General features: G+C 41.3%; 1 protein-coding gene across 1 annotated transcript; it reads left to right on the top strand.

The window, feature by feature from the left end:
- Positions 1-1,636: 1,636 nt before the first annotated feature.
- On the top strand, positions 1,637-8,581 carry cited1 (Cbp/p300-interacting transactivator, with Glu/Asp-rich carboxy-terminal domain, 1). Its single transcript, XM_071902507.2, has 2 exons — positions 1,637-1,739; positions 7,985-8,581. Exon 2 carries the CDS (start codon positions 8,003-8,005, stop codon positions 8,579-8,581), a length of 579 nt encoding a protein of 192 aa, XP_071758608.1. The 5' UTR covers positions 1,637-1,739; positions 7,985-8,002.
- The last annotated feature ends 9,496 nt before the right edge of the window (positions 8,582-18,077 follow it).

Raw genomic sequence — 18,077 nt, 5'->3', positions numbered from 1 at the left:
TATCTATCTATCTATCTATCTATCTATATATCTATCTTGTCCAACTCACTTTTGCTGGCTGTCTCTCTCTTCTCATGAAACCCAAACTGGTTTAAAAGACGTTTTAAAGGAAAAAAATGATGCTCTCGTGCCTGGTCAACAATGTAAATTTGCAAAAACCAACAAACATCAGATCATCCATTCTAACCATATTGAGGTGATAAATTGTTTGGTTAGGACATAATCATCAATATCTATAATAACACAAGACAGTTCCAAAATTGAGAACATGTAGTTATGCAAATCATTCAAAAGCCTGTAAGCACTTTCTCTCTCTCTCTCTCTCTCTCTTTCTCTCTCTCTCTCTCTCTGGGCGTGCGACAGAGAAAGACAGAGTGGTCTGTAATGCTCCATTTGATTCTTGATGGTGTTTGCTACAGAAAGAGCAACATCTGCCCATCTGTCCCACTATAGAGCGGCAGCTTCCAAACTGTGGAGACCGGATCGGTCCTGTCGGAGCTGGACCGGATGCTCGTCTTCTGCTGCGTACTGAACAACCCTCCCGAGTCTCCTGCTCCTCATTTCTCCCGATTTTCTGCCATATTTTCATCACATTTTTAGAATCTGCTCATTTGCTGTATTTTTTGAAAAATAGTAACACAAAAAATCTAGGCCCATTGCTATCGCTGCTGTTTCCAAACGGTCAACAAAAAGTATGTTGCACTAAAAATGTAGCCTTTGATCAATTAATTTCTAATATGTTTTCAGCGAGGGATCTGTAAAATTATAAATGTTTGTTGATTCCTGGCGTTCGTGTGATGGGCTCCATTGCTACTAGTTAGCCTAGCTTACTTTCCAAGTTCAAACTAGCCATACTAGCCTATAGCTATGTAGCTAAGCTAGTTAGCTAGCTGCTTACCTTCCAACATCATGAAGACCATGGAAAAGAAGCCATTGGTATTTATATTTTAATTCATATTTTGACCAGGCTATAGCTATGTAGCTAAGCTAGTTAGCTAGCTGCTTACCTTTCAACATCATGAAGACCATGGAAAAGAAGCCATTGGTATTTAGATTTTAATTCATATTTTGACCAGGCTATAGCTATGTAGCTAAGCTAGTTAGCTAGCTGCTTACCTTTCAACATCATGAAGACCATGGAAAAGATAATATTTTAATTCATATTTTGACCAGAGTTCCTTCTTTGCAGGTCAAGTTTGTCAGTTAGCTAACTTGCTAAAAAAAACAAAAAAAACGGTGGTTCTCTGGCTCCGCCCACTGAGGTTTAACTCAACCAATCAGATTAACTGCCTCGAGAGCAGAGAAATGTGATTCAAATCCTCTCCTTCAAATCACTCCGGTGCCAGGTTTTGGATGGCAGAGAGAGAGAGAGAGAGAGAGAGAGAGAGAGAGAGAGAGAGAGAGAGAGAGAGAGGGAGGGAGGGAGAGAGAGAGAGAGAGAGAGAGAGAGAGAGAGAGAGAGAGCGAGCGGCACAAAATGTGTTTGATTCAGTAAGCAGCCCGCAGAGACTCAGCCAGTCAGTCAGTCTGTTACAGCGGAGGAGAGGCGATGCACACTTTACTCTGACAGCTCCGGCATTTATTACTCTGCGTGTCTAAAAAAAATACACAACAGCATCTATTGTTCCTGGTTTCTATTTTCACAACAAAACAGCTCGGACTCTAGTTGGTCCTGCTACTTTTTTTTTTAAAACTTTTTTCTGCTCTCCACTCGGACCCTGTCAAGGCTTTTCTCCAAGGTTGGTGCGTTTCTGTCATTTCCTGACGCTGTGTTGTATTTTAGCCTCAAACCGAGACGTTTTGTGTTTATTTTTTAACAGTAGCAGGGCTTGTCAGTGTGTGTTTCTGCTGTAAATCTCGTCGGTTAAAGTTTTAAAGCTCGTCTTTTGCCCCAGTCTTCCTCCTCAACTGTTTACATAACATTTTGAATGAGGTCACGCTTTTTTTTTTTCCCTGTTTCACCCTCAAACTTTTGGCTCTGACTGGAAAGTTAGGTTTATATCATCGGTGACTTGTGAGATTTACATTTTCTGTTTGGCTCGTCTTTTATTTATAAGCTTATTAAGGGATGTAGTGGAGGGGGAAACTCACCTAAAATCACTTTACACTCCTATTTTAAAGCTTATAGTAGAAGTTTATAGCAGATATCACAGTAGGTAGCATCAAAATCATGATATGGAAGTTATATGTGGATATGGTGTTTTATGGGAAAATGCATGCTTTTCTGAAAATATAGGCATATATTTGTTTTTATATTGGTGGTTGTTTACATTTCAAAGTTTACCAATCTTTATATTTACAACGAAATCAATGAAAATATAGGAAGATTTTCACTCCAAAATGAGATTTACTCCATTTGAAAGATGTGACACCCACTCTGAAGACATTATTGATGCCATTAAAGTTATTTTAAGCCTCACTAGTGAACATTTATGTAAGTAATTAGTTATCTTGAGCCTTTTACATCCTCAGCAGTGACTTTTTACAGGATGCGACCATTTATGTGGGTGTGTTTTATTCTCAGTAATGAACATCAGGCAACATTCCCCCCCCCCCCCCCCAAAAATGGATATAAACAGTGCAGTTTTTGAATGAAGCACTTCAGATCTGTTTTTTCCTGTTATGTATCAAAGTTTCCCACGTTGGACCAAAGTAGACAAAACAGAGGGAAAAGTTTTAGGCTCTAAATCAGCCGGTTTCTCTTCCTCCAAATTGGCTTCATTAACCGTCTTCCATTTCCTCCCGTCCTTGATGAGGTGGAAAAAATATGTTGGAGGCAATTAAAACAAGTGGTAAATGCATCACGCGGGGGGACAGCATATGGTGCGCGCGTGTGTGCGTGTGCGTGTGTGTGTGTGTATGTGTGTGTGACAGACTGACGTTTCAATTTGCTCGTCACGCTTTAATTGTGTAATTGAAGCCGCCGTTGTTGTGTGTGTGTGTGTGTGTGTGTGTGTGTGTGTGTGTGTGTCCCTTTCTTTTCTCACTTTCCTTAAGGAAAAATCACAATAATATTCCTATAATATTCCTATGATATTCCTAAAGGGACTTATATAGTGAGTCTATGGTACTCAATAGTGACTTTATAGTGAGCTTATTATACTTTTATCGCATTTGATCTCCTATGGTATCACTACCATATTCCTATAATATTCCTATGATATTCCTATAGTAACTTAGCATGTCTATGGTAATCAATGGTTAGTTAATAGTGATCGTATTGTTCTGTCTGTATACTGTGATATCCCTATAATATTCCTATGATATTTCTATAGTAACTTTGTCTATGGAACTCAATGGTGAGTTTATAGTGACCTTACTGTACTTTAATGGCATTTTATCTCCTATTACTCCTGTAATATTTCTATGATATTCCTATAGGGACTTATAGTGTGTCTATGGTATTCAATAGTGAGTTTATAGTGATCTCGTCATAATTTATGCCACATTTATCTCTTATTATGGTATCACTATGATATTCCTATAATATTTCCATGACATCCACATAGGGACTTATTGTTTTGCTGTGGTATTTATATAATACCCCTCTAAAAGTGATTATAGGATAGCTGTAGTTGTTTTCAGTGAGGGCTGCTGAGCTGGCAGGGACAGAAGACTTTACTGCAGATAAACTAAATGGACGTCTCCAAACGTTGTAGACCAGTCTATGGCCAAGACAGCAGCCGAGACTGCTAATTAAATAATTTACGGGGGGGAAACTAAGCCGGGACGATTTCACAATCTAATAAAAGTGGTAGAGGAACACAATGAGTCATGTCAACTGTGAAAAGGGAAAAACATTGGCCCAGCTCCAGCAGTTTTACCCAGCATCCCTCCCTCTGTCTGTCTGCCTGCCTGGGAGTAGAGGAGCATGCATTTTGAACATTTTTGAACCACTTCCATCCTCAGTTCAGAGAGGAACAGAAGCTTGTATTTTTGTGTTGTTATAAACTATACAACACCGCAAGTGTTCAGCCAGTCTCGGTTCTCATCGTACACACAAGCTCTGACCTGGATTCCTCCTCTCACTCCTGAAGTTGATTTTTTATGTCTCCTGTGTTCAATTTAGAGCCTAAAGATGAAGAGTTTCATTCCAAAATAAGTTGTGCAGTGTTTGGAGAAGTGAACACCTGAACTTAATTCGGGCAAATAGGGCTCAATTAGTGTGGATGGGACACTCTTCTCTGTTGAAGCCCCAGTTTGTGATTTAAGCTGATAAGACAGGTGTATTTTTACATCAAAATCTTGCCTAGTGCAGCTTTAAAGCAGTGGTTCTCAACGTGGGGTCCGGGGACCACCAGGGGGTCCTCGAGGGAGTTCCAGGCGGTCCCCAGTAAATTAATGAATCGTTAAACTTCACCATTATTCCATTTACAAGAAGTTAACACAATTAGAGAATGTAGAAGAATGACTGTTTTGATCATAGTTTCTCTGTTATCTCTCTACCTACAGCACAGATAGTCATGGGATTCAGGACAAAATCATATCTGACAATAAAAATATTCTCAGATTTGGGTCGGAGAGGAAAAATCTCATCAGATGCAGGTCTGTGGCCCTAATGTGGACTAAATTAGGGGTCCTTGATATGAAAAAGGTTGAGAATCACTGCTTTTAAAGATAAGATGACTTACATCCTTGATAAATAGTGGTGGAAAGAGTACTAGAATGTCGTACTCAAGTAGAAATACTGTTGCTTTGGTAATATTCTACTTAAGTAGGAGTAGAGTAGAAGTACTGGTGTAAAAATCTACTTCAGTAAAAGTAAAAAGTAGCTCATTTAAAATGAACTCAAAAATAAAAGTTACTGAGTTACTGTTATCTTTTCCCTGTGATCCTAAAAGGACGAGAGGAGTTCAAACTAGATTCTTTTAATTGGAAAATTTGGAAATTACACAATAAAGCGCGCAAAGAAAGTAAAGCCAGGTTCCTCTTCTCCTCTTTACATTGATCCAGTTTCTGTTGCTGATGGAGAATCGACAAAATCTGTTCTCTGTAACGGATGTGATTTAAAATGTAACTAAGTACAATACATCAGTAAAAATATACTTAAGTAGAAGTCAAATTACTGACTTTAAAAAAAGTACAACTACACAAAAAAGCTGCTCCATTACAGTAACATGAGTAAATGTAATTAGTTTGATAAATGCAGTACATTACATGGTGTTTTGGGATAATAAATGTTGGAGTGTTTTTGTGCGTGTGTTTTGGATCCGGGCCTCATGTGGTTCAGGCTCTCTGCTTGTTTGTGTCTCCTGGACTCAATGTGCTGGAAAGCTGTTGAGCAGAGACACCATGTGCAGCCTGGCCCTGACAGTAATCAGTCAATGAATAATGAACACACACACACACACACACACACACACACACACAGCATCTCCCTGTGCCCTGCCATTGACAGCTGTTTGGTATCTTTGTGTGTGTGTGTGTGTGTGTTAACTCTATCAGTCGAGTGCAGCTGCATGCCTGCCTGTAGCAATTATGTTCTCCCTAAATAAGAGCCAGTGCTGGGAGGAGGGGGCAGAGTGTGTGTGTGTGTGTGTGTGTGTGTGTGTGTGTGTGTGTGTGAGAGAGAGAGAGAGAGAGAGAGCAAGGGAAGTGGAAGGGGCAGAGGATCGGCACATATTATTAAGCGATTAACTTACTCAAAGGATAGCCGCATGACGTGTGTGTGTGTGTGTGTGTGTGTGTGTGTGTGTGTGTGTGTGTGTGTGTGTTCCTGCACACATGCTGTTTGAACTGTGTAATATAAACCAGCTCAGGGACTTTAACATGAGCCTCTAAGAGTCTTTTTGCGGGATGCGTTGCACACACACACACACTGCGTTTCACTTGCCCTTTTTACCTCTGCTCACATCTCAATCGCATTTTCTCAGTGCGTCTCGCTGTCACACACTGCAGAACACACACTTTCTCTCATTTACACATGCTCTCTCTCTCTCTCTCACACACACACACACACACACTCTCTCACATACACAATCAGACATATGCTCTGTTCTCAGGCCCATATGTATTTATCCAGCCATGTGACCCAATCACTCTTGAGATCCTCAAAGGCCCTGTTGTGTTGTAACTCCATTCACACACACACACACACACACACACACACACACACACACACACACACACACACACACATATAAGCTTATATACACTCACTAACCCCATTGGTACCCACAGGCCTTTTCCCTGTGGCATTTTCATGGTTAATTTGCTGCTCAATAGGTCAAGAGGAAAAGCAGACATCAAGCGTATACACACACACTCTCTCTCTCTCTCTCTCCTTCTCTCTCTCACTCACACACACACACTCACACACACACACCGAGTCATGCGGCTGTCCTTTAGTCCCAGTGAGGCTTGCTGTATGTTTCCCAGACAGATCTCTGCTCTGTGACTTGGTGATTTACTGGGTCATAAGAACACGAGTGCAGCCTCTCCTGAGTCAACAACGCCTTTGTTGTTCGCTGCTTTCTGCTGGGAAACGCCATTAAAATACCACCAAACTGTTACGTGTCCTTCCTTTAGTTATTATTGATCGGATATTTTTACACAGGAGATGAACAGACAAATTTAAATATGGCATTTCCTATCATTTCTTCATAAGAGTGCACTTCTATAAAGAACTTTAAAGAAGACTGACGAGACAGGGATTGTAAGATTTTGATAAAACAGTTATTTACAAAGACGTGTTATGCTAAATCTTGGGGAGATGAAGGAGCTAGTTGCCAATCTTTCTTGTTCTCTCCTGTTTTTCTATCCCTTATGCGTGTGTGTACAACTTTGAAGAACATTTTCCAGTCAGTGCACATGCATTGAAACAAACATCCGCGCACCGAAAGCTGCTCACAAGATGTATGAATTTATTAACACCTGTGTATGTGAAAGTTTCGAGCTGGAGTCAGTCTCTTCATCAGACAAAAGACGATAGAAACCCACTGCCAGTATTTAGCGCCGCTGCTTTTCAATTGTCTTTTGTGTGATGAAGAGCAACTTCAGCCCCAAAACGTCTCATATAGGTGTTAATAAATTCATACAACTTGGCAGCAGACTTTTGCACTGTGCTTTGTTTTGTGCCTGGCAGCTGGTTTAGATTGGGATGTGCATGTTTTTTTACTCTTAGCTGAGTTGTTGTGCAAAAGCCATCTGCTATTATGGGTAAGACAGTGATGCAATAGGTATGAGACCGCACAATGCTATCATTAGGTAAAGCATGTTGACAGAGAGGATACTGAGGCGTAGCATATACACTTTCTATTGTGTGGTAGCGATGACTCTTCTGCGGGGTCTGAATTTGGCTGTTGGATAGAATCATTCAAATTTTATTGACGCATCTCTCACAGTAAAGTTCCCAGGAAGCATCTGACGGACAGAAGGTTCAATGTCGGCCCACACAAACACACGATTTTAACGATTTGAACTGATATCAGAAAGATATTTAGGACCTGATTTCACAAAATGATGCAGGTAGCAACTATGGACGACTACGCTACGGACTTTCGCTTTGATTTTGGTCCTGTATTTACATGGATTTTCAACATTGGTGCATTGTTGCGTGTGTTGTTATCTATTCAACGTAGAAATGTTTGTTAGGAGGCTTTGTTTTGTGTCCAGCACCTGGTTTACAATGGGATGTCTGTCTTTAATTTGGTTAGCCATAATAAGAACGTTCTTTATGGGTTACAATGGAGAATAGCATACTGATACTGAAGTTGTAAAAACATTGTATTTGCATTCCCTGTTGTTTGGCAGCAGTGACTCAGGTCTGGATTTGGCTACTGGTTTACATGACATCATTTGAGATTCTATCGAGGCATGTCTAACAGTAAAGTCCTATCTCTATTGGGATCTGGCCTCGATGATGTCAACGCATCTGCTATCAGAGCAGGCTTCTGCTAACGCTCTTATCTCTTCCTCCTCTTGTCCCCGTTTGATGACATCGTCTAACACGTCCCCTCTCTCTTCCTGGTTCCTCCTCTCGCAGGCTCCGTTGTTCCTGGTGATGACCTCACTGCTGTTCCCTGGCAACGCCCACGCTGCGATGAAGGACCTCTCCTCCTCCTCCTCTCCTCTCACCTCCCTGCTCCACTACCCTTCCTCCAAGACCTCCGTCGTCCCGTTCTCCCCGTCCTCCACCTCCTCCTCCTCCTCGCCCGGGTCGACCCTCTCCTCGGCGCCGCTCTCCAAACCTCAGCCCTTCTGCCTGCAGACGGGCCCGCACCTCATCGCCAGCATGCAGCTGCAGAAACTCAACTCGCACTACCAGAGCCTGGCCGGCGGCTCCGCGGGACACCCGACGTCCGGAGGGGCGCAGAGGGGCTTCGGCACGTCGGCGTTGGGCGCGGGAACCCAGATCCTGGGCCAGTCCGGAGGGCTCGGCGGAGGCGGGATGGGCGTCGGCATCGGCGTGGGGAACCAAGGCTCCGGCGCCGGGGGGATCATCGATTTTGACCCGGTGGACGAGGAGGTTCTCATGTCGCTGGTGGTGGAGCTGGGCTTGGACCGGGCCAACGAGCTCCCCGAACTCTGGCTGGGTCAGAACGAGTTCGACTTCATGTCCGACGTGCCAGCCGGGTGCTGACCTACGGGGGGGAAAAAACGTGGAATGGATCGACAAAGAGAGAGAAGACTTGCTCTCTCCTGTTTTTTTCCTCTTTCCTCCCTTTCTTGATTGATAAAATCGGGAGGAAAAAAGAGACACCGAGCGATTAAGAGTTGTCAGAAAGAGATTAGAGGTGCGCTCTCGTTTTCCTTTTGCTTTCATACAATCTGCTCCGACAGAGGATGCGAACTCTGGTCACGGAGACGGATAAAAGAAAGAGACCACTTGCTTTTGATTCTGTCTTCTCTTTGTTTTATTCATATTTTCACGGAGTTATACTCTTGTGGAAAAGGGAGAGTCGACCGTTTCTGTTCCTTTTCATTTCATTCAATCAGCACGTTTTTCTTTTCTAGGATGAAACACCGAACTGATAAGAGCTTAAAGACTCTCTCGTTCCCGCCTCGTTCTCTCAAATCACTGATTTCGAATCCCTTCGTTTAAAAGAAAGAAAAACAGATAGATGCGGCGGACGGACAGAATCGAGGACTCGCTTGCTGGACCGTGAGGACGAGAGGAGGACTTTGTTCGCTCCTCTCCTCTTTCCCCGTCGCTCCTTCCCTCTCGCTTAATGAAAAGAAAGTGATTGACGCGAGAGGGGCGGGAGGTGACGTCTGAGCTCGGAAAAAAACAATAAAGACGACAAAGACGCACCTGTTGCACTCGTTTTTTCCTTCCCCTTTCCTTAGAGCCGTCCTCCTTTCTCTCTTGAGTTGAAGAAAAAGAAAATGGATACATACAGCTACCATGCTTTGGCTTTATGGGAGACTTGCAAAGGATGACGAACACTAAGTTTCCTGTTTTCTTAATGGACAATATTAGACTCCGGCCTCATGGGAAAGGGACCCCTGTCTTCTTCGCTTCACAAAGAAACTGATTGTTTGAGAACCGGTTATCTCAATTTACTCTATCTCGTTTTTCTTTCTTTCTTTTCTTTTTTTTTTTCAAATTTAGTTGAAGCAGTCGTATTCATAGAACATGTTATTTAAGACAGCGGCTGATATCCATCGGGCCTCTCGGAGAAGGAGCGCTTCAGTCTATAATCAGTTCTACTTTTCTGAACATAATGAATTAGATCAAGGAATCTCGAATCTTTGTGAGCATGGGACCTGAATGGAGTAAATTGTGTCTCGCCCCGGAGCCCAGCCCCATTAAAACAATCTAGTGCTTCGGTCATGTGGGCCCCCTCCAGATATAGGCTCACAACTTGTTTTGTTTCCTGACCCATGCTTTAAGAAACACTGATTCAGGTGGTTGAAGTCAAATTGGTGTCGCAGAGCCCGGATCGGCACTAGGAGCGGGTCCAGTGAACCTGCAAAAGACACCGAGCAACATTGTAAATTGAACCGTTGGAGGGATTCGGCTGATATCGGTAGAAGCCCTCCGCTGTCTTCTACCCTTGTTTAGGAGGAAAGTGCTTTAGCAAGGTTCCTAGGCTGAGGACTCAAGGTTTTGTCAACTTTTTGTGGGAGTAAACTTAACGGAAACACCTACAGATTACTCCACATGCCCTCTGCTTTCATTTCCTGTTCTACCACTTTTGATGTTTGTGTCAAAACAGTTCGGTTACCTCCAACAGACACTTCATTATCACCACACTTCCACATTGTTGATAAGGAAACGTGACTGTTTTGTCATCAGTGTCTCTACATCATTCAGTCTGCAGAGCTATGCGGGGTTAGCCTTTGACCTAAATACTGTGGTTCGCTCTCCAGTGTGTCAAGCTGTTGGTCCACACTCATGCAGACTGCAGGACGGTTGAAATCGGTCCAAAGTGTGTTGAAGTTACTCCCTGACAGACAGACACGGTCCATTCATATTACAGGGTACAGCTAACTCGCTAGCGTTGCTATCATTTTGTGTTTATGCCCGTTAGCATGACAAAGTTATTAATCCGTACCACTTTACTGTCTGACAGTTGACAACATCTTAACAGGCTAACAAGGCTAACAACTATCAAGAGCTTTCAGATGATGTAACGCACCCTCTGGCGGCCATATTGGAGGTCCTCAGCTCTTCGGCAACAGTGACTTAGAACAGCTGATTGCGTTTCTAACAGCGTCTCAACAGAATCTAATTTTATGTTGACATCATTTCAGCTTGTTAGCTAGCTAACCGTGGCATCTGGTCTGCTAACCATCACTGTCTTGTTGTAAACACAGCTGGTTGCATGCTTCGCTATTAGCATCCTGGCTAGTTAGCTAGCTAACAATCCCAAAAGCCAACAGTTTAAGTTAACTGAGCGGACTCTTCTCAAGCTACAACTTGATGTGTTTTGGAGTAGAGACTAGAGCTAAAGACAAGACCGTTTTCAGTTTTCAGCTTAATTTTGGAAACAAATCCACCTTATCAGACTATTCACTTTTACTTGGCTCTCAATAGTCTACCAGGTGTTTGTCCCTGATACTGCAGACTTTAAAGTGGGTGAAAGAAGTCCAAAGGGGGTTAAAGTAACCCCCCTCCCACACACACACACACACACACACACACACACACACACCTATAGGATCTTTTCTGTTAGGATGGGAGCTCTGACCTGTCTGTCATGGTAAGAAGAGATGGGGGTTGAACTGTACAGCAGGAACAAAGGCCTTTCACCTCAACCCAGTCTGTCTGTCATCTGGGCATTGTGTATCTCCTGGACCTCACACACACACACACACACACACACACACACACACACCTGCAGACGTTCATACACAGACACAAGCATGCATGCACACACACACACACACACAGAAAAGACATATGCAACCACACACCTGCATTCACGTTCGCACAAACACACCCAGGCCAAAACGTATATATGCAGGCTTAAAGGCACAGAAATAAACTCACCGCACACACACACACACACACACACACACACACACACACACACACAGGGCCAGGGGGATGGTATTACAGCATGGTAATGGGAGTAGCAGCCGTGAAACAGGCACTTGTTCAGTTACACACATCCTTTACAGGGCATCGGGGTTGTGTGTGTGTGTGTGTGTGTGTGTGTGTGTGTGTGTGTGTGTGGAGAGAGAAAGAGATAGTGATGTGAGAAAGTGAGTGAGAAAAAATACAGTTTGTGTGAGTGAAAGAGACTGTGAGAAACTGTGAGTGAGAGAGACTGTAAGTAAGAAAAAGCGAGTGTGTGTGTGTGCTTGTGTGTGTGTGTGTGTGTGTGTGTGTGTGTGTGTGTGTGTGTGAGGGGAAACTATGAGCAGTACGTAACCCATCCACAGGAAGACCACTGACAGAGGAAAAACACACGCTGGGCCTCATTAATTTATTTAGATATAGACAGCATCGGCAGGTCAGCTTACACACACACACACACACACACTCTCTCTCCGTCTCTCTCTCTCTCTCTCTCTTTCTTTTCAACTCTTCGGTTCTTCAAGAGTGCACACTATTTTCCTACACACACACACACACACACACGGGCCACTACCTGTTTTTGATGTTGATGAGGGTCTCAGTTACAGTCAATGAGGCCGTCGCTGAGCGCCAACTTTCCCTTTCCCTCTTTCTTTCTTTCATTCATTCATTCTTTCTTTCTTTAATGAAACGCGAGAAGCGGTGATCAGTGATTAATGAAAAGCCGATGAAGGAGTAATTTGACAGAATTTTTTTTGTTTTTTTTGGGGGGGGGGGGGGATATTTGCTGGTTATATCTAACAACCCCTTTGCTGTCATGGCGAGGAAGCAAAGTAGAATTTATGTGTTTTTTAAGAAAGAAAGAAAGAAAGAAAGAGAGAAAGAAAGAAAGCAAAGCCCCATCCCAGACGACTGACCCTCCTCTTTCTCTGTCTCTTTGCCTGAATGGGTCAAAATAACTTCTTTAAAATGAGGACAGTCTCCTGTTTGTTTCCATATGTTCAACATTGTTTTTGAAGTTTGGCTGTAATCCCAGCTGAGTGAACACTGTGTGTGTGTGTGTGTGTGTGTGTGTGTGTGTGTGTGTGTGTGTGTGTGAAAAGCCCCGCATCTCCCCCGGGAAGTCGCCCCGGTTCTCCATAGGTCGAATTGTTTGAATTGCCTGAAGTCTTTCATTTCCTCTTTCTCCTCGACCCCACGCTGCAGATTAACCCCTCGTGAACCCAAAGATCCCTCGCAGACATTTGGACTTGAATGTTGGGAACATTTTGCGAATTATTCCTCTCTTTGTTTTTTAAAGGCATACTGAGCAGGATTCTTTCCCCCCTTTGAAATAGCATAAACGCATCCAAAAATCATCCTACTCAATCATTACTTATTGCTCATTGTTCTCTGACACTGTGTGTATGTCTTCTGCCTGGATTTTATTATTTCTGAATGTTCGGGACGGTTCTGGGCGTCGACCTTTTGACAGTTACTGTGTCTGCCTGCAACCAGGATACCAAAATACAGAGAAAAAGCCACAAGCCACAACCAGCAAAATCCGACTGAGTATGCCTTCAATCTGCTTGGAGTGCCACATTGGACGATACAGTGACTGCCAGGAAGCGTTAGATACTAAAATACTCAATTAAATATACTTCTCTGTGATTGACAGCTTACCTAACACCGTCTTAAAGGGGCATTAAGTCATCTTTGAGCTTTATCAACCTCAACAACACTGAACATCACATTTGAAACATTACATTCACTCCATTTAAGCAAGTGTGAAGTAGACTCTGCACTGATTTAGTCCTTTTTCAAAGTCCCTCATATTTACTATATAGATTGAAGTCTTACTGGAGGTTTGCTTCTTTTATTTCATGGTTCAGTTTGTTGTTTTCTTTCCCTCTTTTCGTTGTTTTTCTACTTTCTGGCTTGAGAACGAGACTTTTGTTTTGTCCTCCATCGCTGAGCGCTTAAAAATGCGAGTCGATGGAGATTGGGAGTGTGTTGAAACTCCAATCGGTGGGATGTTTCTGTCCCAAAGCAGATATACACGGGCCAGAAAGTGAGTTTTGAAAGCCTAGAAATCTCCGCACTTCACTATCAACCCCCCAAAAATCTTACTTATCGCCTTTAACTGCCCTGATACAGTAAGCCCCGCCCACCTGGTATTCCTCGCAGAGTAAAACAATTGCCAAGAACTATTTGCGAATGAGAAACTTGACTTTACATCGTGAGTTGATTGGACTGACTCCGGCCCTGATGCTCCCAGGCTCCGGTCACATCACGCTGTGTGTCACATGACAACAAAAGGCCCATTCACACTACAGCAGCTTCAACACAACAAGCGCATAAGACAATGTTGTGTATACACAGGGTCTTGGCTGTACAGCTATTTTTACATGCACGGATCACTGCTGTGTGTGTGTGTGTGTGTGTGTGTGTGTGTGTGTGCATGCGTCCATCCTGCATTCCTGGTTAACTCTGAGCACACAGAATGTATTTAATTCACTTACTTTCTTTTTTTTTTTTGCCTTCATCTGATGACATTTCATTTTGTTTTGTTGATGATTGTTTTCGAGTGCACAGCAGTGATTCATGCGGCAACTTTTTGGGGCAACTCTGATGGGAGACGTTGCTGAAGGAGTTGATGCATTGATTACATTGGAACTTTTTGTTGCCGGGACACAATTGAGAAGATTTTTTATCATTTTGTTTCTTGTTATTTGGGAATGTTGCCCATCTACATTGCCCGAAAAGTTGCCCTGTATGTCACAGTCGGGAGTGATTTCGCAAACAAAAAATGGAATGAAGACAAAAGATTATTTAGTTTCTTATCAACAAACCTGGAAAATATATTTTTATGGCTTCAAATATGTGATGAGTGCCTGTTTTAACCATTTGAATGAATTCAAGTGGAAACAGTACTTGCAAATTAAGATAAACTAAGCAGTAGTTATGTTTTTTTTTTTACTTCAAACATAATGTAACAGTCAGAAGAAAACCTTTTATCTGCAAAACATCGCTTGTCAGGATCTAAAGGAAATTTTAAAAAGGCTTATTTTCAGATTGACGCCCATTCATTTTTCAAATTTACACAATTTGGATCTGGAATGGGTTTCTTAGAGGTGGATTTACAGTTTCCATGACAACAGTGATCTGTAACCATCAGCCACTGTCCTGAGGGTCATGACGAATATTCAACACATTAAGGACCATGTAAACCTTCAGTACGATGTAATGACATGTATCTTTAAATGTTTTCACTCCGCAGTAGTGAATGGAAAATGTCTGCTTATGAATCACTTGTTTAACTGAAATAGACTCTGCACTGATTTATTCTTCTTCCAAAGTCCCTCATATTTACTTTGTACCTGTAGACTCAAGTCTTACTTTTATTCCATGTTTCCTTTTATTTCCTTTCCCTCCTTTTCTGTTGTTTTTTCCTAATGATGAAATGAATATTATTCAAAGATGATTTTTTTTTTTTTTTTTAAAAAGCACTTTTGCTCACCAGCTCCCACTTGTACATCTATATGAATATGTAAATTACTGAGATCATATTGAAGAAAAAAAAAAATGCTTGTATTTTTGTTACTTCTCTGAGTTTGGGGAAAAAATAAAGAAAGTGAAGACTGAAATATCTGTTTGTCGTTAATACTCTGAACATTCAACATACATTTTGCCAGTTTGCCATATTCAATCAAGTTTTTAAGTATAATTATAGAAATATATACTTCTAATACACAGAATATGTAACAAAATAGATAGATAATAGATATTAGGAAGGCCAAAAGAGAATAGAACTGAAGTGACAGAATAAGATAAAAGCTAGCAAAAATACAGGAAATATAGTTGTGTTTGTATGTTAAATCAATTTACTATCAGTTGGATTATTCCCATGTAATTTAGTCAGTTTAGTTGCTGAGAAGATAACATACAAACTTTTTAAGTGTGACTTCTTAACTTTTTAAGTAGATTTTCATGAGGGTTTGATGATCACTTGAACTATTATTTAGAATTAGGAATAAGGAATCATTTCTGAGCAATTTTGTTGAACTGCTTTCAGGAAAAGTTGCATTTTGCTTATTTAACCTGTTTGGAAATTAATTATTCTGAAATCAGCCAAGTGATGAGTCGCTCTCACACTGTTTACTAGTCAGAGGTGATGAAGCAGGCGTTCATCATCATCATCATCATCAGTTTTATAGTACAACGCTCCCATCTGATGGCTCATGATAGAAGTGTACAGAATTATAATATGCAGAATTACCTTTATTCACCAAGAAACCTACATTACACAGGCTTCCCATGCAATCTCTATTTCAAAATCACACACTCTAATAGACTTTTACTTATTGATAAGATGTTCATATTTTGGGAAATGCTCAGTACAGTATGTGCTGTAGTGGCTCGATATCAACTTTGCCTTTGACTCTAAAGCTGAGGATTATTCCACACAGCAAGTAAGTGACAGTGGGTCTAAAACTACATTAAAAGTGTAGTGTAATTTCATTTTATTATCATTATTATTATTATTATTTTCTCTTATCGGTCCACTCACCTTCAACCTGTGTTTTTTATTCTTTTTTTTTTTTTTTTTAGTTAGTTATATGTGGGATTGGGGGGGGGGGTTAAGGCTGGGTGAAATTGTTCACAAAAAAAAAAAGCAAAAATGTAATTTTGTGAATTTATCTCTGCGAATATATCTGCTTTCAAATTCCTAATAAAAACACAGTTAAAAAGTGTATTTTTAAGTGAATTTCTTCTTTTTTTTACAGACTTTTTGTCCAATTCCAAAACAACATTTGAAGTTATCAAATGAATTTCCCATACTTCTCCAGACTTGCATATAGGAAACCAATAGACTGCTGCCATCTAGTGGTGACATCACACAACGACACAGGTTAAATAAAGTTTAAATACATACAATAAACCTTTATTCACCAAGTCACCCTACATTACATGTAGAGGGAATTCTCCTCGGTGCGATTCGTCAATACAAACATCAATACAAGTGACAGGTAGAGAGAAGGAGAAGGCCTGCTGACTGACACTTCGTCCAGGAGCTCACAGAAAGTGCTGAAACAGTGCAGATCCCACAGTAAGAGTCGACTAGAACTGATATGAGCTAGAAGGCGTTTGCAAATACTTTTCATAGTTTGTTTTATGCAGTTTGAAGCACCAGATGGGTGGAGCTGACACACAAGACGAGACAACGAGCATCAGAACGTTTATAAGAAACTGTTTGGAAGTTCATTTAGTGTTATTTTTTACTTTTGTGTTATTGACACTATCTGAATTGTCTGTGTGGTAAACTGGTACCCATCTGGTAATCCAAGTATCTTAAAGCAAATACTATGAATTATTTGCAAATATTGTGGAGACAGTGGGGTGAAAATTGTTCTTTTTGGGTGTCAACTCCTAAAATCTGTATTCATTAATCAAGGCATGAAACTGTTTTTTTTTTTTTTTTTCATCCACCGGCCAACGAAGCTGGCAAATCTTGTTTGGTGAAATTCAAAGACTGATGGGTCAAGGAAACGTTTTGGGTTAAGACAGGACACTGGTCAAATCCACCACAGGGTTTTCCTCAGGATGTGAAGTCAAAAGTCCAAAAACTTTTGATGTCTTATTTTTCTCAAATCCAACAAACTTTCAAGGATTTTGAAGTCCTGTGGGCGTCCTGATCAATAAATTTGGGTGCTATATTTTAATTAAATAAAGTACTTTCAAGTGCATCCATTCATTTCAAAAACATTTAAGGCCTTCTTTTTATATTTCTCAAATCCACAAACTTTTACGGATTTTCAAGGCCCGTGGGAACTGACTGATGCATTTCTGGTATTTTTTTGCATGCATGTTAGCATGATACAAATGTCAATTAATGCTGTCAGTCCCCCAAATTTTACATAATTGTATTCATACAAAATTAAAATACTTTAAAGTAGTTTCAAAAAGAAACAATTCCACCCCAGTGTTGCCAGATTGGATTGACAGTATTCAGCACAATAATTGCTCAAAACCTGCCGGCTTCCCCTAATCTGGCAAAAAAAAATCGGCCCAAATATTAGGCCAATAGATGCAAGAACACTGTAAAACGTCAAAGGTTTGACCAGCACACTTCAGCATGGGATTACTACCAGAGAGAATACTCTTCACTCTGTCTGAGGCGGGCCTCTACGACAATTATCTGCCAAACTCATCTCATAACCAAGACAACGCCCAATCTGGCAACACTGTTCCCCCCCAGTGTCGAAACACTCAGTATCAGTATTAGTGTACAGTATTACTGCAGGAACAGGGAGGTAGTTGAGGTGAGCGTCCCAGAGCCTCAGTTTGGCCACAACAACAACAACAACAACAGTAACTTCATTCCCAAAATGAGAAATCCTCCTGGATCTGGTATGAAAGAGAAACTCTATGAAGTAAAACAGAGTTCAAATTAAAGTTGATCAAAGGTCACATTTGTAGGGATTGTGGTTGTGTAGTTTAGACACAGCTGATGATTCCAGGTAAAAAAAATAAAATAAAATCCCCCCAGAATTGATATGTAGCACTTAGGAATGATTTTGATTGATTCAGGGAATTTATAAGTGAATGACATATGCAAAAAACACATATT

Source organism: Centroberyx gerrardi, chromosome 23, assembly GCF_048128805.1.
Source record: "Centroberyx gerrardi isolate f3 chromosome 23, fCenGer3.hap1.cur.20231027, whole genome shotgun sequence".
Taxonomy (NCBI): Eukaryota; Metazoa; Chordata; class Actinopteri; order Beryciformes; family Berycidae; genus Centroberyx; species Centroberyx gerrardi.
Note: the sequence above shows the minus strand (reverse complement) of the source record. Positions and strands in the feature narration are given on the sequence as shown.